Genomic DNA, 26713 nt, shown 5'->3' on the forward strand with positions numbered 1-26713 from the left:
GACTTTTCCTAGAGGAGTGTCCCCTCTCCTGTCCCCCCTCCCTCCTCACCCCCTGGGCTAACTCTAACCTAGAATGCTGCTCTCAATCTCTCCACCCTTCCCCTAACTCAGAGCTATATAACCCTGTAAGGAGCCGCCCTCACATTTGCCATTACAAGATGGCGCTGATGGCACTGGCACCCGTGTAATCAAACCATCTGTGCATGCGCCGGGGTAGTTTCCCACCCCATGTGCTCTGCCTTCCCCGTGACGACAACTCCAGCCGATGGGCTGCAGCCAATCAGGGAGCGACACGTCCGAGGCGGAGGACAGTCCTCCATAAAAGGGACGGGTTTCCGCCATTCTACGGTTCTCTCTATCTCTCTCTCTCTTTCTGGCGCTCTCTTCTCCACTGGCTCCTGAAGGGGTAAGCAATAAAGCTTGTGCCGCAGAAGATTCCGGTTGCCCTGAGCGTGTTCTTACCAGGGGGAACAAAAGCGCGGGCAATATAATCCCTTCTCTGAGACCCCACAGGACCCTGGGCTTCTGCACTTACATTGTACCATGGTAGATATATGACTTCCCTTATGAACCAATCAAGGACTGGCCCTGGACAAGAGAGGGGAGTGCCCTGTTTAGCCAAAGCACCTGCATACCTAGTCCAGACCTGACTAGTAGAATTCAGTGTGAGATAGTACATCAATAAAGAAGCCTTAGTTGGGCTCTGGGTCTCTGTCCAACCATTAGACTCTTTGAGTCTCAATTCATCATCTACATCATGAGGTCACTATGAATATCCACCCCACAGGTGCAAGGGATGGATGATTTTCATTGCTACCTCCAGGAAGTTGGCAGACATCTGTGATGTGAAAGCTGAGCCTTCAAGGGTGGTTGCAGCTTTGTCAGCAGAAAGGGTGGGACCAGCCAGAACCCCAGATGCTATGGCAACCTCAGCTGTGCCTCATCTGCCTCCCTCTACCCTCTCAATTCATCCCCAGTGACCAGCACCTCACAAGCACCTGCCCTCTTCCCCAGGCCAGGTGGCTGGGGAAGGGTCACTGCTGGCATGAAATCCGCAGTCCTTGGAGGGTGTGTTTTTCCATGTCTCTTGTGTTAGGGCTGGTGGAAGGTGATGAATAAAAGATGGGAGGGGGAGCTCCCGTGGCTTTAAGAGGGATGTGACGAGCATTAAGAGTGGGGAGATTATCGAGAGAGCTTCTCTCTGAATACCAAAAATGCAAAATAAACCAGAGAGCCACCTTCCTGCTTTGAGATGGCAGAAGCCCAAGGGAAGAAGAAGGGGCCTGGGGACTTCAGTGTGGGAGGGAGTAGGGGAGGAGCATGGGTGGCTGGTGCAGATTTGGAGGAAGCTGGTGTAGTAGGGAAATTCAAGCCTAGATACAGCCAAGGTGACCCTAGAGCTGGTGGCGGGGAACCTAGGGGTGGCCTCCTACCTCCCTGGGCTGACATCTGCTGGAGGCTGACAGCATCACTCACACATCCAAACCCACACTCAGAAAGAAGGGGCTGCAGAGAGAGCATCTCCTGAGAACGGTGTGAGTCTTTTGAAACCTCAAAGACTCCCCCCCAAGTGACACACCTTCTCCAGTGAGGCTACACCTCCTAATCTTCCTCCAAATGGCCAACTGGAGATCAAATATCCAAAAATTTGAGCCAATTGGAGCTATTCTCATTCAAACCACCACAAGGGGATACAGCCCAGTATAGAAGAAGGCAGTACAATAAGAGATGTTCTATACATGGTGATGGGAGGGCTCTATCCATTGCTGGGGGAGGGCTCAATCCATGGCTACAGGAAGATTCCATGTATAGTGAAAGTAGGGATCCATCCATTGCTATAGTATGGCTTCCTCTATAGTGGAAGGAGGACTCCATCCATGTCTATGGGACAGCTCTATCTGTGTCTGCAGGAGAGCTCCATCCATGGATACAGGAGGACTCCATCAATAATAGTAGAAGAACTCTTCTTCTTCTTCTTCTTCTTCTTCTTCTTCTTCTTCTTCTTCTTCTTCTTCTTCTTCTTCTTCTTCCTCCTCCTCCTCCTCCTCCTCCTCCTCCTCCTCCTCCTCCTCCTCCTCCTCCCCCTCCTCCTCCCCCTCCTCCTCCTCCTCCTCCTCCTCCTTCTTCTTCTTCTTCTTCTTCTTCTTCTTCTTCTTCTTCTTCTTCTTCGTCTTCTTCTTCTTTTTCCCTACTCCTCTTTCTCCTCCTCCTCCTTCTTCTTCAAGCTTTATTTTTATTTATATGATTACACTGTAGCTGTCTTCAAACACACCAAAAGAGGCCATCAGATCCCATTACAGATGATTGTGAACCATCATGTGGTTGCTGGGAATTGAACTCAGGACCTCTGGAAAAGCAGTCAGTGCTCTTAACCTCTGAACCATCTCTCCCGCTCAAGGAGAACTCTTCTATTTATGACTATAGGAGCTGGAAGCTGGGCTTGTTCACATCTCAACAGATCAGGAAACAGAGAACTCCAGACCGAAGTGCATTCAGATGAAACCACCTCCTCAAGGCCCTAATGACAAATCAGCCAGCTAGGCCCTGTTCCCACAAAGTTCCATAACCTGCCCAAACGGAGCCATCGATTTGAGGCTGCGCACTCACACAGAGGAGCCCGTAGCCAGCGTTTCACGGTTCCAATCACAGCACAAGTCAGCCTGACACAGGACTCAGCTTGCCTGCCAGCAAGTCACACCTGAACCTGCCTCCCAAGGCATCTTAGGCCTACTGGCCAGAGGGGCTGGTGAATAGGCAGAGGGGCAGAGTCACTGATATGGACTTAGCTGAGGTATGAGAGGGTTGTGTCTATATATGAGTGCATGTGGTGGTTGGTAACATAGTATGTATAGTATTGTCTCCAAGTGAGAGTCCAGTGCTCTTCACCACTGAGCTATCTCTCCAACCCCAATTTAACAAATTTAATGGAATTCCTTCTTCCCACAGCACAGCTGAAGGAACCTAAACTCTTGCTTCTAACATCAAGTGCAAGGGGCCATCCCCCACAAACCCCTATTTCTCTAGGCTTCTTGTCCCATCATTTTCCTCAACATTCATAGTTCAACATGCACACACTGTCCTGTCTCCTGACATCTGGGGGAAGAGGCCCAGGAAAGGGAGAGAAGGAAAAGGAGACCACGGTTTGCAGGAGCTGTTCTTGGTGCTGAAGCCACACCTGCTGGTATCTGATGTCGGGGTCTGGGCTGGGCCCCACCTGACTTTGAGAAGCTGTAAACCCTAATCCCAGAGACGACTACAGATCCTGGGGATCATAGTATTAGGAACAGAGAGCTGTGATTAGGGAAAGTGAAATTTTCTACCACGTTGCTTGTGGGTCTGGTATGTCTGGAGCTCACTTCACTGTTGGCTGAACACCTCTTTTGGAGCATCAGGGACTCAGACACAGCTGAGAAAGAAGGGTGGATATGCCTACGGGGGATGTCGCAGTAGAAGGGAATCTTCCCAGAGCCAGATGGAGGCCCTGGGAAGACAGATTTCAATTAGGAAACTCTCCTTACAGTCAGGGCTCCTTGGTAAGGGATGGTCTTGTCTCAGTAATAGGCTGGCTCCTTGAAAAAAAAAAAGGGGGGGGTTCTTGTGGTAGCGGATTGGCCCCTATGCATCATGGCTACCACCTACATCTATTACATGCTGACCACAGCCCACAGGCACGTGTATGTATGGCTCTGTGTTACAGATGAAGAAACTAAGTTCGGAAAGGAGAAACCACTTGATCGAGGGCACAGGGATGAAAAGCACGGGGGTGGAAATCACACACATGTCTGACCCGAATCCCATGTTGTTGGCTCAGTGCTAAGAAGGCTTCCTGAACAAGACATCCCAGGCATGGCCCAGCTCCCCAGCTTTCTCCAAGTCCCTGCCCTCTTCCCTCCTGGGGTTGGTTTTTAAAGAAGAAATGAATGAAAAATGAATGAGCAGAGGCTTGGGGCGTGGAGCCCAAGGAGATTAGACTTGATGTTTCTTTCATGAGAGTTGGGACAGTGTTCATCACCTGCGGCAACTCAAGGAAGACACCGCCTGTAAGTCACTTGGGCCACCACCTGCTGGCCCTATGGGCTCTCCTGTCTGTGCCACCATCTGCCACCACACCCCCTCCCCTTGCTCCCCATGGTTCACGGGTCCCAGCTCAGACCCCAGCTCTGAGATGATAAAAGGAACCCAGTCCAGTGTGGATGCCAACTGCGGCTTCTGCCATGCGTTCCAAAGGCTGCTTCAGGGTAGCTGGTTCCAGTTATGGGATCACGCCAGGCTCATAAGTGAAAACAAGCACGGAGGTCCTGAGCGTTGGCCCTCAGCCCTCACCCCATCACTGGCCATTGTCACGACCTCTGCCACTGTCCCTACCAGAGATGTGACAGCTCTTCCTCCTGCTTCTGCACTCTGAAGACTCACCACCACAGAGCTGAGAAAGCTGAGAGTGGTGATGGCTCACACCTGCAATCCCAACATTTAGCATCGAGGCAGGAGAATTGTGAGTTCAAAACTAGACTAAGCTGTATTGAGAGGCTAGCCTGGGCTACAGTAAGACTTTCTGTCTAAATGAAAACAAAATGAAATGAAACTGATAGTAGGGTTCGGGAATGTAGTGTAGTTCAGCGAGTAGAGTGCGTGAGGGCCCAGGTTCAATTCTCAGCACCAAAATAGCAACAGAAACAACAAGTCAAGGCAGCTGGAAGGAAAACCCCACTCACTCCTCAGAGAAGCTCCTCACTACTAAGCAGCCATGCTGGGCTGGGACTCAAGATGGAGACCTGATCAATCATAGCTGTTATGGCATTGTTGAGTCTTGTCCCCTGACTATGTTACCTGAAAGTCAGATGGAAAGCCTTGAAACTATGATGCAGCTCAGCCCTGAAGGCCACTGGATTTCCTGCAGTGAACTCAGAGTATGGCTAGCTCTCAGCTCAGCCTGGGAGCACCACCTCCAGAGCACAGGTGGGAGGGAGATGGTTCCTCTCCTCCCTTGACTCTTTTTCTGAGCCCTGTCTGTTCTGCTAAGTGGGGTGCATAACAGGGTCTTACAGAGTTGTGGTGAGGGTTAGAGCGTGGGAAGGTGGCAGAGAGGTGTGGCTACAACCCAGCAGGCTCCTTCTGGACTTTCTGAACCCTCAGTCCCAAGGGCAGGGACTGTGAGCTGGGTCTGAACCTGGTGGGCCTCGGTGATCACAGAATTTGTAGGCAGAACCCCACCCCCACCTCGGCCCACCTTGGAGCATTCCAGACTCCCTGCCTTGCGTGCTATGGTGCTCTGAGGGAGATGAGGGGAGGGAATGAGGCCAGGAGGCCTGGGGCCCAGGGGAGCACCCGGCATGCCAGGCTCCCTCATGCAAGGGGCTTGGCACGCAATGTGAAGACAGCTACCCGGTCCCCCTCCTGCTGAGAGCACGTGGGGGTGGGGGCAGCAGCCCTAGTCTCTTCCCCCAGCTGCAGTTTCCACCCCACTGCCAGTCAGTCAGCACATCCATGCAGCCTTTCAGCAGACAGACTGGCCACCCCACCCTGACCTGCTCCAAGCTATCACCGCTCTGTCTGCTGTGAGTAAGCCCAGCTGTCCATTTGTCTGTCAGACACTCTATCTGCCAGCCTCCCTCTCTCTATATCAAGTCTGTCTGTCCTCCCAGAAACACCTCTAGTCCATTTGTATTGCATCCTAGTATCTGTCAGGTTGGCCACTGGGAAACACTCCTGATTGGCCCGACTGTCTGTCCATCTGTCGTTCATCTGATCTGTCTCCCCGAGTCTCCCTGGCAGGCAGGAGGGAGTCCTGCCACCCTAGCTGGCTCCTCCCTCACCCTTGCTCTACCCCCACTCCACACTCATTTCGTTCTTTACATGGAGATGGCCCTAAGGTCACTAGAGCCGTCCCTCAAGGCCACAGACCAGTGAACGAATCGTGGCCAAACGCCCAGCCACTCCTGGAGCCCGACCTCAGTACAGCATCTGCCCTCTGCCAGCCCCAGGCTACCTCTGCCAGTCCCACAGTGTGAGAGAAAAGATTTAGCTAAACGTATTTGGGCAAGATGAGGTTCAAATTAATGGTGAAAATAAGGTTTTACGATTCCATTTCAGTTTTATTCCTGAACCAATTTTCTCCATTAGCTCGGAGCCGGGCGTAAGCGCAGCCCTCCTCTGCAGTCTTTATGGTAATGCGGGTTAATGTCTGCGCTTGAGAGGCTCAATTAGCAAATTCATGGACAAGGGGGTCTGTTGGCTTCTCTTGTGAAGCCCAGCTATTCATTAGCCACAGGGAGACACTGGGTTTCACGGCTGCATATAAAACTGTCAGCTACCGATCTTCAAGACTGGAGCCGGACACAGATCAGGTGTGCAAAGAGTCTCTGGTTTCTACTCCCAGCCCCGTGCATGGCACAGAGGGCCTGAGGATCTCAATCTTTCTCCGCTCAGGGCTCCCGCTGGGTCTAAGTGTAAAGCAAACCAGTTAGCCAGAGATCTCAGTACTCGGAACAGAGACACACCGGGCCTGGAACAGAAGTGCTGAAGGTTCACATGAGATCACTCAGCAAGTCGAGGTGTCACCAAGTCTGACTACCTGAGTTTTGTGGAAGAAGAGAGCTGACGCCGCCCCCAAACACATACAATGCCCCCCTTGACCTCTACACACCCCGTGACACACCTTCATGAAATCACTATAGTAAAACGAAAATTGACACTCCCTCCCGAAAGTTCTATGCCTAGCATGGAGTTGCCACACGGTAAACGCTAGACAAGTGTTTGCTGACTGACTAAGTGAATGTATGAGGGCCACTGGTCTTCGTCAACTGCACAGGAGGCGTCCAGACAAGATAATCCTAGTCTGGAGATCCTGAAGTTGGAGACTTCAGAAGTCAAAGTAACCATTTTTGGGGTCACAGCTTCCAGACTTCGGGCTGGGCATCCACGTTAAGTGGCGGTGCTCCGAGTGGCTTCGCACATGTCTTCTGCTAGCTATCTAGCCCTGATGTCCAAGGGAAGGAAACTAGTTAGGCAGAGGGAACCCCATCCTCCTAGTGCCTTCTCTGACCTCATCTCCTGATGATCTAAACCTGGGTAACTAGTCCCACTTGGAAAATATTGAAACTAAAGCCCAGAGAGGGAAATGTCTTGCTCACAGCCACACAGCAAGTCAGTGGTTGAGACAGACTGAGAAGGCAGGTCTTCAGTGTCTGACCGCTCTGGACCATTAGCAGGTCAGTTCCCTGAGGATTTTGACTCTGTTCATTGTGGACGTCTGCGTCCCTGGAACTTAGAATCGCGGTGAGTGAGCGACCACTCTTTATTGAATAAGGGAAAGAATGAGCCAAGCAGAGAGCCAGCAAGAAGGTTGGGAGTTCTAGGCCTGCCTGGACTGTAGTGTGAGTCCAAGTGCAGTCTGGACAAGTAGTTATACCTTATCCAGAAATAAAAAGTGGATAAAAAAGCTGGGAACAGAGCTCAGTGGTCAAGCACCTGCCGAGCATACATGAGGACCCAAGTTCAATCCCCAGTAAGAAAAACGACAACAATATGATGATGATGATGAAGAAGAAGGAGGAGGAGGAGGAGGAGGAGAAAGGTAACCATCTTCCATCTGGCCAGTTCCCATCACCTGTGTCACACTGGTGTGAGTGCCACTCCAGGTGTCCCGCAAGCCGGGTGTCGAGCATACCACCTAGTCCTGCAGCCCGCTCCCTGTGCAGGTGGAGGTCCCTCCTCTGGAGAGGCAACTTCACCTGTGACAGGTGACTGAGGGGTAGATTCAGGTTCTGCCAGGCCTGTTCTGCCCCTGTGCTCTCCACAGGCCCCCTGCCCCAGCACCCTGCTGAGGCTGAGCCTTCCACCAGCCTTCCAGCTTCCTGAAGACCAGCCTACACTGACAGGTCCCAGCCCCAGGCAAGCCACTCAAACCACCAGTGGGGTCACCTCCCAGGGGCTGCAGTCTAAGTTGTGACAGCAAGAAGGAGAAAGGCCCGGCCCAGGGGAAAGGAGGCCAGGCCCCGGGCACCCCCCGCTGGGGGCTCCTCAGTTTGGCAGCAGCCTCTGAGTGACATGAGGTTGACACTCTGCACACAGCCTGGCAGGCACTGCCTGTCTCTCCCAGGAAGGGGCTCTGCTGGGAGGGGCCTGTGACAGGAATAGGAATGTGACAGCCAGGCCTTTGAGAGCAGACCCTGTACCTTCCTCTTCCAGGAAGTGGAGAGCTAAGCTGAAGGCACCAGTCTCTACGGAAGATGCTTACAGGCAGCAAACAGCATCCTCAGAGTCTCAGGGGTGCCAGGGGATCATTTTCATGCTGTGCCTTTCCCTCCACAGCTGTGCGGGAGCGAGGCATGGGGGTACCCATTGTACAGTGAGGGTGACTGAGGCTGGAGGCATGAACTGAGGGGCAGATATAGTTCAGAATTTTGATCGACCCCAGAACCTTCAGTCCTGAAGTTGTCCTCTGTTGAAAGAGGTTAAGGAGGGAGGCCAGGAAGATGGCTCAGTGGTTAAGAGAGTGCTTGTGCTTACAGGAATGTAGAGTTTAGTTCCCAGCACCAACACAGTGGTGGCTTACAGCCTGTAACTTAGAGCTCCAGGGGATCTGACGCCCTCTTCTGGCTTCTTCAGGTACCAACACACAGGGCAGGCTTTCAAACCGACATATGAACATACACATGAATAAAATACATTTTAGGATAAAAAGCTAGGCATGGGGGGGGTGTCCGTAGCCCCAACATTGTGGGGACAGAGATGGGGGAACCTGGGAGCTCAGCAGTCAGTTGTGCTAGCTGAACTGTGACGCTGCAGGCTCAGCGAGAGGCCCTGTCTCAAGGCAATGAGGCAGAAAGTCCTAGAAGAAGACACCCTGTATCCTGCTCTGACCACACATATACCCACAGAGAGAAAGAAAGGTATAAAGGGAAACATTCAGATTAAAGGAGAAGAGGCTCCCTTTCTAAGTACTTCCTCCTGAGCCAAGAGAAGCAGAGGGGGAAAACCTCTCAGCTTGTCAGCTACAAGTCAGACTCAATAACCCTGCTTCTATCATGGATTCCCCTACTGTGTGACTTTGGGCCAGTTGCTTAACCTCTCTGATCCTGAGCTGTGGCCATTTTACCACGGGGAATCTATCCTCTAGGGCTTAAGGAGCATCCTGGACTGTAACCTTGCCCCTTTTCCTGATCTTCTGTGTCAAAAGAGAAAGAACTGGTCTAGGACAGAGGAGAAGGTGGGGAGCCCTCATCCCCCACTTCCAGGGGATCAGGTGACTAGAGGTGACTCGCCCAAGGTTGTTTAGCCTTGGGATGTTCCCATGCAGTGTCTTCCACCATGCAGCTGCTGCAGAGGCAAAAATAAATAAATAAAATTAAAAAATAGAAAAAATATTCAAAAACATTTCTGAGCTTCACCTTCACCCCTTGTTTCGGGTTTTTCTTTCTTTGTTCCTTTTTCTTTGAAGTGAACTGGCACACTGGGGTTCTCAGAAACTCCCTTTCTGTCTTTTTAAACAACAATAACAAAAAAAATAAGCAAGCCTGGTCTTGGAGACCCCGAAGATGGAAATGTCATCATGGCTTCCTCTGGCAGCCCCCCAGAGAGGCAGTGGCTGTCTCCCTGTGTCCCCAGCGGCTGTCCCCATCATGGAAAGGCCCGGCGGGAGGGCCTTGCTGGACCAGCTGCTGCATAAACAGTGAGGGACTTCAGACAGACTGGAAAATCAGGCGACACTTCAAAGGCTCAGTGACAGGAGGCAGGATGACGGGAGTGCGGAGGTGGTCTCCCCTGATGGCCGGCTGAGAGGAGGAGGTTGGACTGAGGCTCTGTTCTCACCAAGACGAGGCCAGAGGTAGACAAAAGGACAAGGATGCCACCCCCTCAGCAGAGACTGGTCTAATATTTGTCAACTAGCAGGCACCGAGGGGCTTGCCGTGCCTGCTATGAGGTAAGGGGCACTCAGAGAAGAGGCCCAGGGGGCAGAACAGTCCCTTTCCATAGCCAGGCAGCTCCTGCAAAGTGGCAGACCCTGGACAAATCTGGGTGCCAAGAGCCCAAGTGGCCCTACTCACTGCAGTGGGGACACAGTCAGGTCCAGCATGCTCTCTGAGCCCTAAGGTATATCGGGTGAGCACAACGCATCTTAAAGCTTGACATCTGGCCCCAGGGCAGCTACCGAAGCCCTCCTAGAAAGAATGGGGTGGGTGACATTGCTAATGTGGATGAGTGAGTGTATGTGTGCATACACTTGTATATGTGTGCTAATAGGTGTGTGTATGAGTGCACACACATTGTGTGTGAGCATGCCTCACACGCCTGTGTCTTCCTGAACACCTGCTATGCTCACACTTCCTGTTCTATGCTCACACTTGGCTAGGGGGAATCCCTGGATTCACTGATCTGACTCCCTCCTCTCTCTCTCTCTCTCTCTCTCTCTCTCTCTCTCTCTCTCTCTCTCTCTCTCTCTCTCTCCTTCCCCTTCTCTCTATGGGAAGACCACCTGGGTTCCAATCTCCCTGTGTGGCCTCAGACAAGAGCAGCTCTCTCCTAGACTTCACTAGGAAATGCCAACCTCGTTGGAGGAAGGTGGGTAAGTCCAGCTTGGCATAGGAGCCCTGGCATATACTCTCCACCCTCCACACTTCTCCCTCCGTGGGTCAATCCCAACTGTCACGTGCCTCTATTTTCCCATCTGTGTGACACAGACGGTGCCCTGTACCTCCAGCGTGCCTATGTAAGCAAGATGGGTGGACTTGGCACTTGCTGGCCGTGGGATGTGGAGTCAGCACTGGTGTGTGTTTGTGTGCTTGTGAGTCTGCCTCGTGTGTGCATGTGTGTGTTCGACAGTTTCGACTCATCTCAAAGGTTCAGAAAAACAGCTTTTTCACACAGCCCCAGAGGGAGAGCCCACCACCCACATCAAGCATTCCCAGCATTCCTTTCACCAACAGCTGGAAAAGCCCACCGAGCTGCAGGGGCTGCAGGGGGTATCTGAGTTAAATGGGGGAGGGGGAGACAGGCAAGGTAGAGGTGGCCTGAGTTGGGGGGAGGGCGTGGATGATGCTGGTTGCCTGAGGAGGCCTCTGAGCCTGGGGTCTCAGAGGACTCCTTCCCTGGAGCCTGATGCTGTGCAAGGAAACAGCAAGCCTGGGGCATGTGGTCACGTGCACATGGGGGCGGGGGCTGGGTTACCCCACACTGTCGAGATGTGGGCAGCTGCCGCCCAGGCCCTTTGATGTGACAGAGATGGAGACACACAGACGCCTGACAATTAATTAATTGTGACTTTCAACGCACAGCAGCCTCTTCCTATTGATCTCCTCCCATCTGGAGTGAGAGAGACAATTAGGGGGAGCACGGCCGCCGCAGCTAATTACCGTAGAGGGAGAGCCGGGCCTTTCAATGTATTAAGTTCTCACTGATGCTGTGACCTGCTCACCCCAACCGCTGAGATGCAAAGGGGCTCACTCTGTGGCAGCACCCTCGGTTAGGTCCCTGTCAGAAGCAGGAAGTCATGCCCCCCTCATTGCTAAGGAGGAGCTTGCCCTGCCCACACCCAGCTCTGGGATTCGGAGAGTCACCACAGCTTCAGACCAGCACCTCAGAATAAGGGGGCCAGCCAAAATGTGAGCCGGTGGGGACCTCCCTAAGGCTGGAGGCGTCTTGAAGACCTAGCTGTGCCCGTATCCACTGAGCTGCAAAAGGCCCATGGAGAGAGCAGCCAGCCCTTCTGCTGGAGATCACCATGTGGGCACAGGCTATCTGTCAGCTCCTGTTGGAGCCTCTGTGCAGTCGGCTGGGATCTTACCACCCACCCTCGTGCAGAGCCTGCCGATAGAAAAGCTTGTCCTTTTCGCTTCACAGATGTGGAAACCGAGGCTCAGAGAGGTGCGGCTACCTGCTCAAGGCCACACAGCACTACATGATGAAGTTTAAGTTCTATTCCTTGGGCCTCTTGGTGCATGATGAGGTCCGGGTGATTAACCTTGGAGCCTGACACCAGGGACACTGTGACCAGCTAGGGTTGTTTGTTTGTTTTTTTTAGTAAACGGACTGGGATAATAGCTTACAACATAAAGTACTTGCTGGAGGACCTGAGTTTGAATCCCCCAAACCCATGTAAAGCTAGATGCTGTAATTCCCAGTGCTCCAATGAAAAAACAGGAGACAGAGGACTCCTCAGAGGTCATGGGCCAGCTCACCTGGAGTAGGCAGCAGCAGCGAACAGGATGTCCTGTCTCAAACAAGGTAGAGGGTGAGGCCAGACAGCCAAGGGTATCCTCTGACCTCCATGCATGCTGCTGTATTAACACCCCCTCCCCCCAGCCACACATACACACAGGAAAGAGACATACAGACAGACATAGAGTGACAGACCAAAAGACACACGCACAGAGAGACAGACTGACACAGAGAGACAGGCAGAGAGAGAGAGAGACAGAGAGAGACAGAGAGAAAGAGATAAACACACACAGAGAGAGAAATACACGCACGCACACACATAGAGATCAACAGATACAGAGAGACACACAAAGAGACAGGCAGGCAGAGAGAGAGGCTGGGGGTGGGGTACACAACCAGACCAGTGCTCTGTGGATCCCAACATGGCACCAACGCTGTGGCAGTCACAGGGTTTCATGAAAGCAGGGATATGTTGTCCCTGTAAGTCACAGTAGCCCAAAGGGGTCCAAGCCCAAATGAACCTTGGTGGCTAAAGGGTTAATAAAGCATGTCGGGCTGTGGTGGCACATGTCTGGCTGTGGTGGCGCATGTCTTTAATCCCAGCACTCGGGAGGCAGAGTCCAGTGGATCTTTGAGTTTGAGAGTAACCTGGACTATAGCGGGAGTTCCAGGACAGCCAAGGCTACACAGAGAAACTTTGTCATGAAAAAATTGTGTCTGTGTCTATGCATGTATATGTGAGTTCGGGTACCCTTGGAGTCCAGAGGCAGCAGATCTCACTGGAACTGGAGTTACAGGTAGTTGTGAATCCTGGCCGTGCAGAACCAGCTTCATATTTTCTTGACTTCACAACATTCTGGGATTGTGATTTTTTATTTGTTTTTAACCATAACTGAGATGAAAAAGGTTGAGTCATAGAGCAGTTAAGAGACTAGCCCAATGGATCTCTGTGAGTTCAAGACCAGCCTGGTCTACAGACGGAGTTCCAAGACAGCCAGAGCTACACAAAGAAACCCTTTCTCAATTAATTAATTAATTATAAAAAGGACATATCTGAGCTGGGCGTGGTGGCGTACACCTTTAATCCCAGCACTTGGGAGGCAGAGGCAGGCAAATTTCTGCGTTCGAGGCCAGCTTGGTCTACAGAGTAAGTTCCAGGAAAGCCAGAACTATACAGAGAAACCCTGTCTCAAAAAACAAACAAAGACAAAAACAAGCAAACAAAAAGGATATATCTGAACCCAGCATGGAATGTGTCTTTATATAACAAAAAATGGAAGCTCCACAACAGCAGGCTAAGAGAAAAAAGCCAGAGACAAGACACAAAGTGTCATATAAGGCCCCTGGAATAGTTGACTTCATAAACAGAAGTGGACTGTTGGATGATTCAATGTTACAACTAAGTGGCTGTGTGTGTGTGGGGGGGACCTGCCATAGAGAATAAAGAAAGGGTTGTAGAGACAGATGAATACTAAAAGCCTTCTCTGTCTCCCATTCCATCTCTGTCCCTCTGTCTCTGTCTCCCCGTCTCTCCTTCTCTCTGTTTCTCTGTCTCCATCTCTGTCTCTGTCCAAGGTCTCACTGTGTGACCCAGGCTTTGCCTCCAATCTGTGATGCTCCTACCTCGGCCTCCCTAGTGCTGGAATTCCAGCGTGAGCCTCATGCCTGGCTGTGAACCTTTTAATGCCACTGAACTCTGTATCTAAAATGATTCAGTGATCATTCTTAGCTGCTGAGCCATCTCTCAAGCCCACACCTTGTTTTTCAGACAAAGTCTCCCACTGGGATCTGGGGCTCACTTAGTTGACTCTGCTGGCTGGCCAGTGAGCCTGAGAGGGAGGGCCACCTGTCTGTGTCTCCTAGCATGGGGATTAGGCACACACTACTGTGCCAGGTTTTTTTTTTCCATGTGTGCTGAGAATTGAGCTCATACTTGCTACCTCCCCAGGATCTACCCTCTATCTGGCTGTTTTTGAGGCAGGGTCTTACTCTGCTGCCCAGGCTAGCTTGGAATTCACTTTATAACCCAGACTAACCTTAGTCTCAATGTCATAGCAGTCCACCTGTCTCAGCCTCTTGGGAATATAAGTGTGAGCCGGCACACCTGGCCTCTCGGCACACATTAGCCCATCAGGTCTTCACAGTGATGCTATGAGGAAGTGCTGTTATTATTCTATTTTGCAGATGAGAAGACCATGGCTTTAGGAGATAATATGCTGGTGTCATGGTTACATAGAGGGAAGCAAAACACCGAAAGCTAGTGTCTGTGGGTACCGAGAAGTGGGTCTCTGCTGCCACCTCCACCCTCCTTCCTGAACAAGCTTCCAAAACACCTGCCCTGGAGTGATGTCACATAAGTCTCTGGTGTCCACAGTCTTCTTGTTCCAGCAACCATTTCTGTGTCTGTCTCTCTCAGGTGAGCCCTTTTGAGGTAGCAGTCATATTTTATTTGAGAATTCATAGGGCACGGATGGCTAGGCTGCAGAAGAATAGGCTAAGTCAAGTCAGGACCCTGGACAGTTCAATAGTACCAGGGAGGTATGGTGCCCCCTGCAGGTTCTATGAGAACATGACCGTTGATGGCGCTGAAAGTAAAAAAGGATGGTGGTGATCAAGACACCACCCTGTACCTTATCAGCCAGGGTAAACTAGGTCACACTAAGAACAGTGTGCCTCAGTGACTTAGTTATGGCAATTTCCACCTGTATCACACCTGCAAAACCCACCTGGTGACTCATCGTGACGCATGTGGTGAGCCAGGTCCCCAGGATGCTGGGGTCGTGTCTGGGGCTGGTGAGGATGTCTCAGCAGCACCGACAGATAAAAGAGCACGCTGTAGGGTTTAAATCTTTGTTGTCACTTTTGTCCCTGTGATGAGCACAGGTGATGCAGGGGTCATCCAGGATCTGTGAACCTGCTACACCTCCAGGCACTTAGGACTAGACAGGACAGGACATGGGGAGGTCTACAGCCCACATTCGGCAATATTTCACATGGCCCTCCTCACGTCTATCACGTGGCTATTTCTAGGCAAACACAATTCTGGGAGAGTGTAGAACACAGGTCAAATTCTTGGACTCTGGACTTGAGTGGATCTCAGTTCAAATTCCAGCTCCCCAGTTAAACACGTGATGGTCTCTATAAGCAGTGAGCTCCCCACCACGGTAAGCATACAAGCAGAAGCTGAATGGCCACGTTGGGCACCATTATCACATAGCTTGTGATCATCCATCAGGAAAGAATTACTAACTTTTTTTTTTGACAGGGTCTCATGTATTCCAGGACGGTCTCAAAGTCCATAGCCGAGGCTAGTCCTTGAGCCTCAGGTCCTCCTGCTTTGACCTGTTGAGTGCTGAGACAACAGCCATGCCCCACTGTGTTTACATGGTGCTGGGCACAAAACCCAAAGTTTTGTGCACACCAGGCAGATGGTGTACCAGTGAAGCTACATCTCCTGTCCCCAATTTTATTTTAAAAACTTTCTATGACAGTAAGAGTTATAAGCATATAGACCTAACGTCCCACTTGATGAACACTGACAAATGTATATACCCTTGTCCCCAGGCCCTACCCATGACCTTTAAAGGAGACCCAAGATGAAATAAACACATACTTTCTCACCACACACCCCTCTAGAAGATTCCACAAGGGTGGAATCCCAGCGGGGCTAGTTAACAATCTCCAAGCCACCACTACCACCCCCATAGCTAGCTCCATTTTCAGTATCTAAAAGGGACCTTACGGAGATTCGCACTCACAGGGATAGCTCTGCACTAGAACCAACCTGAGAGTCAGCATCTCCTTTCTGTGGGTACCCTGGAACCTCCCTCTATACGGTAGACCAGGTGTGAATTCCAAACTTGGCCCTGTGAAGGGAGGGGAAGCTTTCAAATCACCGTCCAGTGTACCCTAGAAGGCAGTTCTGGGTGGGGCTCTACCTTGTCTTGGCAACACGTGGCCCTTGGTGTATCCCTGTGCTGCCTGGTGAGAGCCTACATCCTGAACACCTGCTAAGCGCCAGTCATCCCGGGTTCTCAGCTCAGCCTGATCCACGTGTGTTAGCCTCCCCTACTGCACCTAGAAAACTAAGGTTCCGCGAGGCGGGTGTAGACTCAAGGTCACAGGGAGTGTGGAACCGAGAGGCAAATTCAGGACCCTGGTTCTCCTCGGCCTCCTCAGCTGCTTCATACAAGGTGGACACGTGAACTTGGAACCCTGAAGAGGATCCTTGCTCCTCCTACCCTGATCCCTTTCCCCCATGCCCCGCCGCACCTCAGATCTGAGGGACGAGTTTCTTTACCCGTAAACACTGCCCTTTCCCGGAGCCTCTTTCCCCTTGCACCAGCCAGGCTCCCGGCTATGACAGAGCTTCCCAGGAGCGGCCGGGGCTCCTTTGCATACTACGGCTCATTTGCATACTACTTAGGAAAAGCCTTCACTTTTCCCACCTGCAGCACACTCTGGGCTGATTAGTTCTCCCCACATCGGAGAGTTAATTACTCTCCCGCGTCGACCGGGTGTTTATTTGCAATCAGCAGAGGGCTGGGAAGAGGGGGGCGGTGGAGGGGGGACACCGGCAGAAGCAACTGTCATTAGCCCAAATTTCAGAGCGCAAGTGAGAGTGGGCTCCTGCATGGTATGGATTATGTCAAACCCAGCCTCGGCCCAGCATGCCCATTCACCCTGGGCACGTCCCCAGCTCCTGGGAAAGGAGCCGGTTGATTAGACCTGAGGTCAGGGGGACTGTGGAACAAAGACCCACGGCGAGCGGCTGGTAGGACAGACAAGCTCCTAGCAGCCCAATTACACAGTGGCCAAGGCGCAGGGACACCTCCCAGCTGGCTCCCCCAGCTGCCTGGCTTTTCTCTAAGCTTTTTCTCCTAATCCTCCTGATCTCTTTACAACTCACCTGCTCGGAGCCCAGCTGGGTGACTTCTAGCTGGGATTTCTCCAAGAGGCTTACCTGGCCCTTCCAGGACTTGGCCCACAGCCCTTTCCACCATCCAGGGGCATAGAAGGGGATAGAGTTTTATATCTTCCTGTATTTCTCCAGTCTGCCCTAAAGACAAACAAAACAAAATAAAATTTTGTCCTTTTTTCCCATTTGTTTGTTTGTTTGTTTTGTCTTGTCTTGTTTTTTGTTTGTTTGTTTGTTTGTTTGTTTGTTTTTGAGACGGGGTCTCTACATAGCCCTGGCTGTCCTGGAACTCACCATGTAGACCCTAGCTGCCCTTGAACTTACAGAAGTCTGCCAGCCACCTCTGACTCCTTAATACTGGGATTAGTGGTGTGAGCAAACCGTGCCCAGCTCTCCAGTTTCTTTCCAGGATTTTCCAGCAGTTCATCATGGAAGGGGCCCTCTGAGCCAACAAGTACCACAGAATCTGGAGGAATGAAAGCTCAACACCCACCCACTGGGGTCCCCCACCCCCACCCTTACTTTCTGGGTGGGGGTCCCTGGTAGATCCTGAGCCCAACACTGCCTGCTCAAGGAAGGCAGGGAGCACACAGTGAAGATCTCTGTGGTCACCTCTAGCCCCTTCCAGCTCCCACCTTTACAATTCCCACCTACCTGGTGCCAAGGGCAAGAAGGAGAGACGCCAAGGAGGAGGGGAGGTACCAGACCAAAGGAGCAAGGAAAGCAGGCAGAGACACTGTCCATCAAAGGGGGGAGGGAGAGGGGGAGAGAAGGGTTGGAATTCAGGGGCAGGGAAGAGTGCTCTATGGTGAGAGGAGGGAGAGGCTGGTGAGCGTGAATCTGTCCCAGGGTTGAGGAAACACCACAAGAGAGATTTCACGGCAACAGCAGTTCACAGGGCAGGGTGAGAACTTGCTCTGCAGGTCACTAGCAGCTTCATCTGTCCTCCATCCATCCAAGTCACCCACTGACAGGAGAACAGGGGAGCATACGTGGTGGGTGAGTATGGTGGATGTCAGACCCAGACATAGAACTGACATGCGTGACTGCTCAGGGGTCAATAGAAGCCAGGAGGTACAACAGGGCAGCCGGTGGACTGCTCTGAGATTGGAGCTCTCTGCTTCCAGAAGAAGGCCTGTGGCCTGAGAGGGGTTCCAGGACACTCAGGGGTACAGTGGAAATGCTCCAAGTCTGACCAGGTGGCAGTGGACATAGAAGCATCTCATGTCCAAATAGCAAATGTCAGGCATCTTACACCTCTTTTTTTTTTTTTTTTGACATATGTGGCCCAGTCAGGTCTTCCAGGTGTTAGGTTTACAGGACTGTACCCCCATGCCTGTTCAATGCTACTAAAGGCATATGTGCACTTTGCCTACTGTGATTCAAAGGAAGAATTAGAAATGGCAATTTGAATAAAGTAGGGGGTGTTGTGTTTGCTTCTGAGATGCACAGTGCAGAGGAGACCTTCAATCCCCACGTCTACCTCAGCCTCTGTGACCCTTCCTGGTCTTACAGTATCTGTGGCTCCCGTCTTCAAAGATCAAGTTCCTTTTGGGAGGAAATGTTGGGTAACATTAGCCAGTTGCTCAACTGAATGAGAAATCTGTCCCAACATCAAAGCCCAGAGGGACAGCAGAGGACGGATGCTGAGTGCTAATGTGTCCCCCAGTATGGCATTTTCTTTGGATGTTTCCTCCAGTGGTAGGTTTTGCCAGGGATTCGAACCAGGGTCTCACACATGCTCGGCAAATGTGATCTCCGAGAGCCACGCCCCTGCTCCCCAACAGAAACACTGCCAGAAAACAGGGCTCATCTAAGGTCTGAGAGCACAGCCCTTGATGGAGACTGAACACCATCAGGAAGAATCTGAATAATCGAAAAGATGTGTCTCTCTGGGTGTAGTGGCGCAGGCCTGTAATCCCAGCTACATGGGAAGATTGTTCGTGCAGGGCCAGCCTGGGCTACAGAGTAGATTCAGGCTCAACCTGGACAACTTAGAGAGACCGTCTCAAAACAAAATGTAAAAGGCGAGCTGGGGATGTAGCTTAGTGATAGAGAGCAGGCCTAGTATGTGTGAGGCCCTGGTTCAACCCCCCCAGACACACACAGACATATACACACAGACACAAACATATGGACACACAGAGACACACACAATAGACAGACAGACAGACAGACACACACACACACACACACACACACATTTGTTGCTGTTAACTCTTCAGGTCCCTGACTCTACTCTGCATGACTTTGTGAGCAATACTGCAAGGGCTTCTCCTGTCCCACAGTCTTCTGCCTCCCCTCTACCGTCTGAACTCTATAGACAGGGAAGAATGTACCTGCCTACATTGTATCAGCCTGATGATGTTCTCTGTACAACATTTCTGGGATTGTTGCTGACCCACTGTGTGTGAGTGTGTGTGTATGTGTGTGTGTGTGTGTGAGAGAGAGAGACAGAGACAGAGACAGAGAGACAGAGACAGAGAGGGACAGAGAGAGAGACAGCAACAGAGAAACAAGGACAGGCACAGAGACAGAGAGATAGAAAGACAGAAAGAGGACAGCCTGAGAATCTTGTCTCATTCTTTGGGCTCTGTCCACCTTGGTAGTCTGTTTGTTTGTTTGTAGACAGTCTCTTACTGGTCTGGAACTCACTAGGTAGGCTTGGCCAACTGGTCAATGAGTCTCAGAGATTCACCTGTTTTCACCTCCCCAGCACGGGGACTCTATGCATCAACCCAGAACTTTACACAAATTCTAGGGATTAAACTCAGGATTAAACCACAAGGCAAGCACTCTACCAACTGAGCCATCTCTCCAGCCCTGACCACTTACTTTCCATGCCACTGCTATGTGTCTGTTTGGGGGTTTGTTTCTTTGTTGGGTTTTTTTTTATCTTTTTTTTTTTTTTTGGTTGTTAAAGACAGGGTCTCTCTGTATAGCTCTAGCTGTCCTGGAACTTGTTCCATAGACCAAGACTGGCCTAGAACTCAAAGATCTGCCTGACTGTACCTGCTGAGTGCTGGGATTAAAGGCCTGTACCACCACTGCCCAGCATGCTAATGCTATGTGTGCAAGCGCGAATGCTTGGACTTCCTGCAGGTGTGTGCACACAGCCTGCTGAATACGACTGTCCAGCATGTGAGAATAAGGCAGGCAGATAACCAAGTCCTTTCAAAGCCAAGCTAGAGCTGTGTCTAAGGAGTGCCAAGGGTCACCTGCCACTTCTCAGCAATGTCACTTTGCATAATGGACAGTTGGTTCTATGAAGACAGATACGAACTGGGAGAAAGTCAATCACTCAAAATTATTTTGGCCTCATAGAGGTGTAATGATGGTTTTCCATTAGCTTTTATTGTCCCACAGAACTGTAAAAAAAAATCTTAGTTTGTGTTACATTTAGTCATTTATTTTGTGCTTTCGTGGAGAGTGCACATGGGGGGGCGGGTCAAAGGACCACTTTTGAGAGTGGGTTCTCACCCTCTATCACGTGGCTCCCGGGAACTGAACTAAAATCATCAGGCTTGACTCCAAACGAACTTTAGTCAGTGTGGTATGTAATACATCAGTCTTATGAATCGTCCAGAAGTCTTGTTATATTGGTGGAATCCTTCTCTTTTCTCTTTAGGTACATATGTGAGTTTTGGATGCCCTTCACTGAGCCAGGTAGGACTCTGAGGGTCTCATCATAGGCCACACATTCTAAGAACTTCTATTTCATCTATCTATCTATCTATCTATCTATCCATCCATCCATCTATCCATCCACCTATCTATCATCTATCTGTTTGTATGCATGCTTGCATACCATAGCATACACATGAAGATCAGAGGACAAGTCAGGTCATCAGGCGTTATGGCAAGTGCTTTTACCCGCTGAGGCATCTCTCTGGCCCTTCTTTTTGTTGCTGTTGTTGTTGCTTTATATAAGGCCTTATGTAGTTTGGTCTAGCCTCAACCAAAGTGGCCTTGAGTTCTTGATCTGCCAGCCTCTGCCTTAGCAGTGCTGGGATTATAGGCACGTGCCACCATCCTTGATGTAATGGTAGGTTTTTGTTTTTTGTTTTTTTGAACTGAAAATATATATGTGTGTATCTTTCAAAAATGGTGCTGAGGTGAAACTTGGGACCTTATCCATGCTAGTAGGTGAGTCTCTAAGCTGAGCCACTCACCAGCCTTGTAGCACTGATGTTGTTGTTGTTGCTTAAATATTGATTTGAAGGGCTTGGCTATAGCTCAGTTGGTAGAACACTTGTTGCAGTAAATCTCCAACCCAAATATGCCCCAGCAATGAAAACACAGCTCAATTAATATGACCACATGCTGTGTGCCTAGATTGGGCAGATCTACCGCTACACTATCATCTTCTCCATCTATGAAACTCCTTAGAACTTGCCGTTTCTCCAGGCCATGTGCTTCTGCTCCGCTTTTCTTCTTCTTCCTTCTCTGCGTCCCCTCCCTCTCCCATTTTCTCCTTCTTCTTTCTCTCCACCTCCTGCTCCACCTTCCCTTTTATCTGCCCAATCATCAGCTCTCCTTTATTTTACAAATTAAGGTGGGAAGCAGGTTTACAGGAACTCACCTGAGTGCTGACTCATTCCATGTTCACAACCACTCACAGGAGAATAGAATTAACATCAAATAGAATTATCCCCAGGGCTATCCACAACAAACACTTGCCTAGGATTTATGAAGCCCTGGGTTCGATGGCCAGCTCTGAATAAAGCAGGCATCATGGAAGCACACCTTCCATCCCAGCTCTCAGGCGGTAGAAGCAGGAGGGTCAGGATGTCCAGGCCAGCCCTGGATACATAAGAACCTGTCTCAGGAAAAGATGTTGGGGTCAGTGAGTGAAAGTGTTCCCTTCACCAACCTGAGAATGTGAACTCAGATCACCAATTCCTCAAAGTTGAACCTCTGACCTCCACACATGCTCCACCGTAGCACACAAACCCACCTTAACATGCATATACACAGAGAAACAATAAATAAACTATTTTTTTAATATTGATGACATTTGGTGAAGAAGTGATTACCAGGTGCCCCGTGTTCTGCCGCTGCCTGACATTAAACTTTCACAACAACCCTCAGAGATAGAATTTGATCCCAATTTACAGATGAAGAATCTAAGAGTGAGGCTGGATGGTGGTGGCGCACGCCTTTAACCCCAGGCAGAGTCAGGTGGATCTCTAAGTTCGAGACCAGCCTGGTCTGCAGAGTGGGCTCCAGGACAGCCAGGGCTACACAGAGAAACCCTGTCTCAAAAAGAGAAAGAAAGAATGAATGAAAGAATGAATGAAAGAATGAAAGGAAAGAGAAAAAAAGGGAAAAAAGTAAGAGATGGCTCAGCAGTTAAGAGCACTGACTGCTTTTCAAGAGGTCCTGAGTTCAATTCCCAGCAACCACCTGGTGGCTCACAAACATCTGTAATGAGATCTAATGCCCTCTTCTGGCCTATGGGTATACATGCAAGCAGAATGCTGTATGCATAATAAATAGATCGTTTTAAAAAAAAAAAAAAAGGTAAGAAAGAAACCGAGAGTGAAGAGATGTGATAGCTTCCCAAAGACAGGCTGTTAGGGAGCATCGAGCCTTGAAACCCATTGCTATGTGCCTTCAGCCTCCCAGTGGTCTGTTCTCTCTGTTCCAGGTGGCCTGTCCCTTCTTTGAATTTTTTTTTTTGGTTTTGGTTTTGGTTTTGGTTTTGGTTTTTGAGACAGGATTTCTCTGTGTAGCCCTGGGTGTCCTGGAACTCACTCTGTAGACCAGGCGGGCCTCAAACTCAGAAATCCGCCTGCCTCTGCCTCCCGAGTGCTGGGATTAAAGGCGTGCGTCACCACGCCCGGCCCTTCTTTGAATTTTATAAGCACTTGGCCCTAAGCTCTTGTGTCTTTCCCAATCATGAAAAAAAGCCCCAGGGTACAAGTTTGAAGACAGAGTCCTTCTGCCCTGATATTCTGTGCTTTTCTGAATCCTGAAGAACCCCAACCCCGAACCCCCATCTCCAGAGTCCTCCCCACAACTGTGGCTGGGCAGGACATCCCCTGTCCCAAACGTGCTGAGGTCTGCTTAAAATTTCCGTGTGTGGTGTCTGGCCCTGGGGAAGTTCAGGGGGTAGATTCCAAGAAGGGGAAGTCGGAAAGGATATGAAACTTGGCAGTGTCCTGGTGACACGCCTTTGCTGACGGGTGTCCCACCATCAGCAAAAGGCTGGAAGTTTGATCCAGTTTGATCGGACCACGGAGGCAGGTGAGACCAAGCCTGAGGGAGAGGGAGCTGGGAAACCAAGGTTAGGGGGACCACTCTGGAGAACTGAGGCAGAGAGGGAAGAATATTGCTGCAAGCTAGTTCAGTGCAAGGGTGGATAGGCTGGGGACACTGAGCCAGAGCAGGCAGGTGGAAGGACCCTCTCCTCTGGCCAGAGCTTGGGGAACCGTGAGAGCTAGCAACTCAGAACCATGCTCCCTGCCTCAGAAACACAGAAAGCCAGAAAGTGCATGGGGGAGCCAGCACCCAGCAGCAGAGGGCTTTGCAGGGACAGTCAGCCCTCATGTGGATGTGGAAAGGGGCTGAGGCTGCGGGAGAGTAGGCAGATGTTTGTGAAAGCCTGTGAGTGTGCATAGCTCGCCATCTGGGCCGGAGATTGTAATTAAAACAGTGCTGACACTTGGTAAATATTTGTTCAATGAGATCCATCATCCGTGGGAGTGTGTGAGCCTGCGTGTCCAGAGAGCGGGGAGGTCTGTGTGGATATAGGAGCAAATGCTGGACAGGTGCAGAGGAAAAGGTAGTGTGGGGTTTAGGGCTGGGGCTAGGGCTAGGGTCAGGTCAGGGTCAGGGTCAGGATTAAGCCTAGAGCTAGGGCCTATAGGTTAGGATTAGGGTAGGGGGTGGGTGCTAGGGTTAAGGGCAGAGTAAGAAGGGTCAGGGTTCTAGCTAGGGCTAGGGGTTAGGGTCAAAGTCATTGTTAGTGCTAGTTAGACTGGGTCACATAACATTGCATGTAGGACATGTAACATGTCATCGTGGGACAGACATGTGATCCCAAGTGTCCAGCATACCCAGTGTCCCTGTGTGTCTCTGTAGGGACATCATGGAGACCTCTCAGGGATGGCTGATGGCCTGTGTGCTGGCCACGACCCTGATATGGACAGTGGCTGAAGATGTCTGCCGAGCACCCAACGGGAAGGATGGTGCTCCAGGAAATCCTGGCCGCCCGGGGAGGCCGGGTCTCAAAGGAGAGAGAGGGGAGCCAGGTAAGCGTTCTCTCCGGCTGGGGCGCAGGTCCCGCACCATCCTCGAGGCAATGGCTTAGGGGTCCTGAGAAGCGATGGTGCCTTTGAGTTCCAGGAAGTCATTACAGTGAGCGGTTCACCCTGGGACCTGAAGGCCTAGCCTTCTCTTGGACCTTGTCCCCAGCCTCTCTTTCCTGCTTTGGCATTCCTCTTTCCCCTTTCTCCTCCAAAGACTAGGCTGCACAGAGAGTGGATGTGGATGGTCTAAAAAAGAGGCCCAAGAGTCTAGAGTCAAGAGCCATTGCCTTGTTGGTTGACCTCAAACAAATTACGGATGCCCTCTGAGAGTCCATTTCCTCCTCCGTAAAATCGAGGCAGAGCCCTGCCTGGTGCGTAGAGAAAGATCAGCCAGTATCAACAGTCACTTGCATGTCCTTCCAGCCCTCTACTTTGTCCCTGCTCTTCTGTCCACTCTACCCTGTTAGAACTCATGATCCTGAGGAGGACGAGAGGGGAGGAGTTATGACCAGAGCCAGAAGAAAAGACATCCTGGCCTGTCATCCTGACCCTCCCAGTCTCCTGCAGGCCAAAAGGACCCTCATGCTGATTTGCACACGGTTGTGCCACAGGGTCCTAAATCTGAAAAAGGAGTTGGTGATTTAGAGACATGCGAGGTGACAGCCCCATGGCTGGACTCAACTGAGCAGCCAGAGAGCCAGCCTCACGTTTCCTAAAAATGCAGGGTCTGTCACATGGCTGCATTTACTTCTCTGGGTTTTATAGTTGAAGTAGAGGCTCAGAGAGGTTAACATGCTTGCCCAAGGCCACACAGCCAGTCAGGCCAGTCAGACTCAGTCTCTTCAAAGCAAAGGCTTTTTCGTGAGGATAGGCAGGCTCTGGACTTCTTACCCACGATGCCCCACCCCACTTCACATCTACCAATCTGCTTGCTCTCTTTGCACACAGGAGCTGCTGGCATCCGGACTGGTATCCGAGGTTTTAAAGGAGACCCAGGGGAATCTGGCCCCCCTGGCAAACCTGGCAATGTGGGGCTCCCAGGTCCCAGTGGTCCCCTGGGGGACAGCGGCCCCCAAGGACTGAAGGGCGTGAAAGGCAATCCAGGCAATATCAGGGACCAGCCCCGGCCAGCTTTCTCAGCCATTCGGCAGAACCCAATGACGATTGGCAACGTGGTTATCTTTGACAAGGTCCTCACCAACGAGGAGAGTCCATACCAGAACCACACGGGTCGCTTCATCTGTGCAGTACCAGGCTTCTATTACTTCAACTTCCAAGTGATCTCCAAGTGGGACCTTTGTCTGTCTATCAAGTCTTCCTCCCGGGGCCAGCCCAGGGGTTCTCTGGGTTTCTGTAACACCAACAACAAGGGGCTCTTCCAGGTGTTAGCAGGGGGCACCGTGCTTCAGCTGCAACGAGGGGATGAGGTGTGGATCGAGAAGGACCCCGCAAAGGGTCGCATTTACCAGGGCACTGAAGCCGACAGCATCTTCAGCGGATTCCTCATTTTCCCCTCGGCCTGAGCTGGGGATCTGCCCCTGCATCCTGCCATCTCCTGCGCTCCCTGTTATGGACCACGCCCCCCCCACGCCCTGCACCCCTCCCCGCACCCCTCTCCTCCACACTCTGCAAAGTGAAGGGGCTGGGGCTTTAGCACCCCGGGGGAAGGGCTGTCTCGGAGGGAGGGCACTGAGGACTGATGTTTCTCTGCACACTGCCCAGTGGTTTCTTTAAGCACTTTCTGGAATAAACGACCCCCATCTGTGTCTGTGACTTTCCGTGCAGTGGCTGGCTGTTCTGGGCATTGAGCAGGAAGGGGGTATAAAACTGGCCATCGCTGCTGGGCGGTGGTGGCTCACGCCTTTAATCCCAGCACTTGGGAGGCAGAGACAGGTGAATTTCTGAGTTCGAGGCCAGCCTGGTCTACAAAGTGAGTTCCAGGACAGGCAGGGCTATACAGAGAAACCCTGTCTCAAAAAAAAAAAAAAAAAAAAAAAAAGCCATCGCTGACTGCTTAAGGGAAAGCAGTGTTAGCACTGTACACAATGGTTGCGGAGGGCATATCAACCAAGCTCCAGATGCCAGCCCCTGCTAGCTGCCAGATCACACCACATGACCTCAGTTTCCAAATCTGCTAAGTGGTGCCAGTAATGGAAGTTTGGAGAGGGGAGGGGCTGCCATGGCCAGGGCGTGAAAGCTGGAGACGGGGTCTGTTGTTCTGTGTTGGTCAGTCTTGATGAGCAAGCTCCTAAGTGAGAATTCCAACCATACTTCCCAGATGACTGAGGAGCAGGGGGCATCAAGCCCCAGGTCAGTACCTCAGGCAAGGAGCTGCGGTTGAAATCAGGCTAGCTGACCAATACCTTCCCAGTCTTCCCAGTTATCC

At 51.2% G+C, this 26713-nt stretch overlaps 1 protein-coding gene across 2 annotated transcripts; it reads left to right on the top strand.

Moving 5' to 3' along the window:
• Positions 1-23219: 23219 nt before the first annotated feature.
• Positions 23220-26100, top strand: C1qa (complement C1q A chain). Of its 2 annotated transcripts, none has more exons than XM_021160796.2 (3): positions 23220-23323; positions 24161-24330; positions 25276-26100. In XM_021160796.2, the coding sequence occupies exons 2-3, from the start codon at positions 24168-24170 to the stop codon at positions 25848-25850; spliced, it is 738 nt and encodes a 245-aa protein (XP_021016455.1). In that variant the 5' UTR covers positions 23220-23323; positions 24161-24167; the 3' UTR covers positions 25851-26100. The 2 variants fall into 2 exon arrangements, with proteins under 2 accessions (XP_021016455.1, XP_021016456.1); XM_021160797.3 differs by lacking the exon at positions 23220-23323 and adding an exon at positions 23344-23363.
• The last annotated feature ends 613 nt before the right edge of the window (positions 26101-26713 follow it).

Source organism: Mus caroli, unplaced genomic scaffold, assembly GCF_978045245.1.
Source record: "Mus caroli unplaced genomic scaffold, Mus_caroli_1 scaffold_6, whole genome shotgun sequence".
Taxonomy (NCBI): domain Eukaryota; kingdom Metazoa; phylum Chordata; class Mammalia; order Rodentia; family Muridae; genus Mus; species Mus caroli.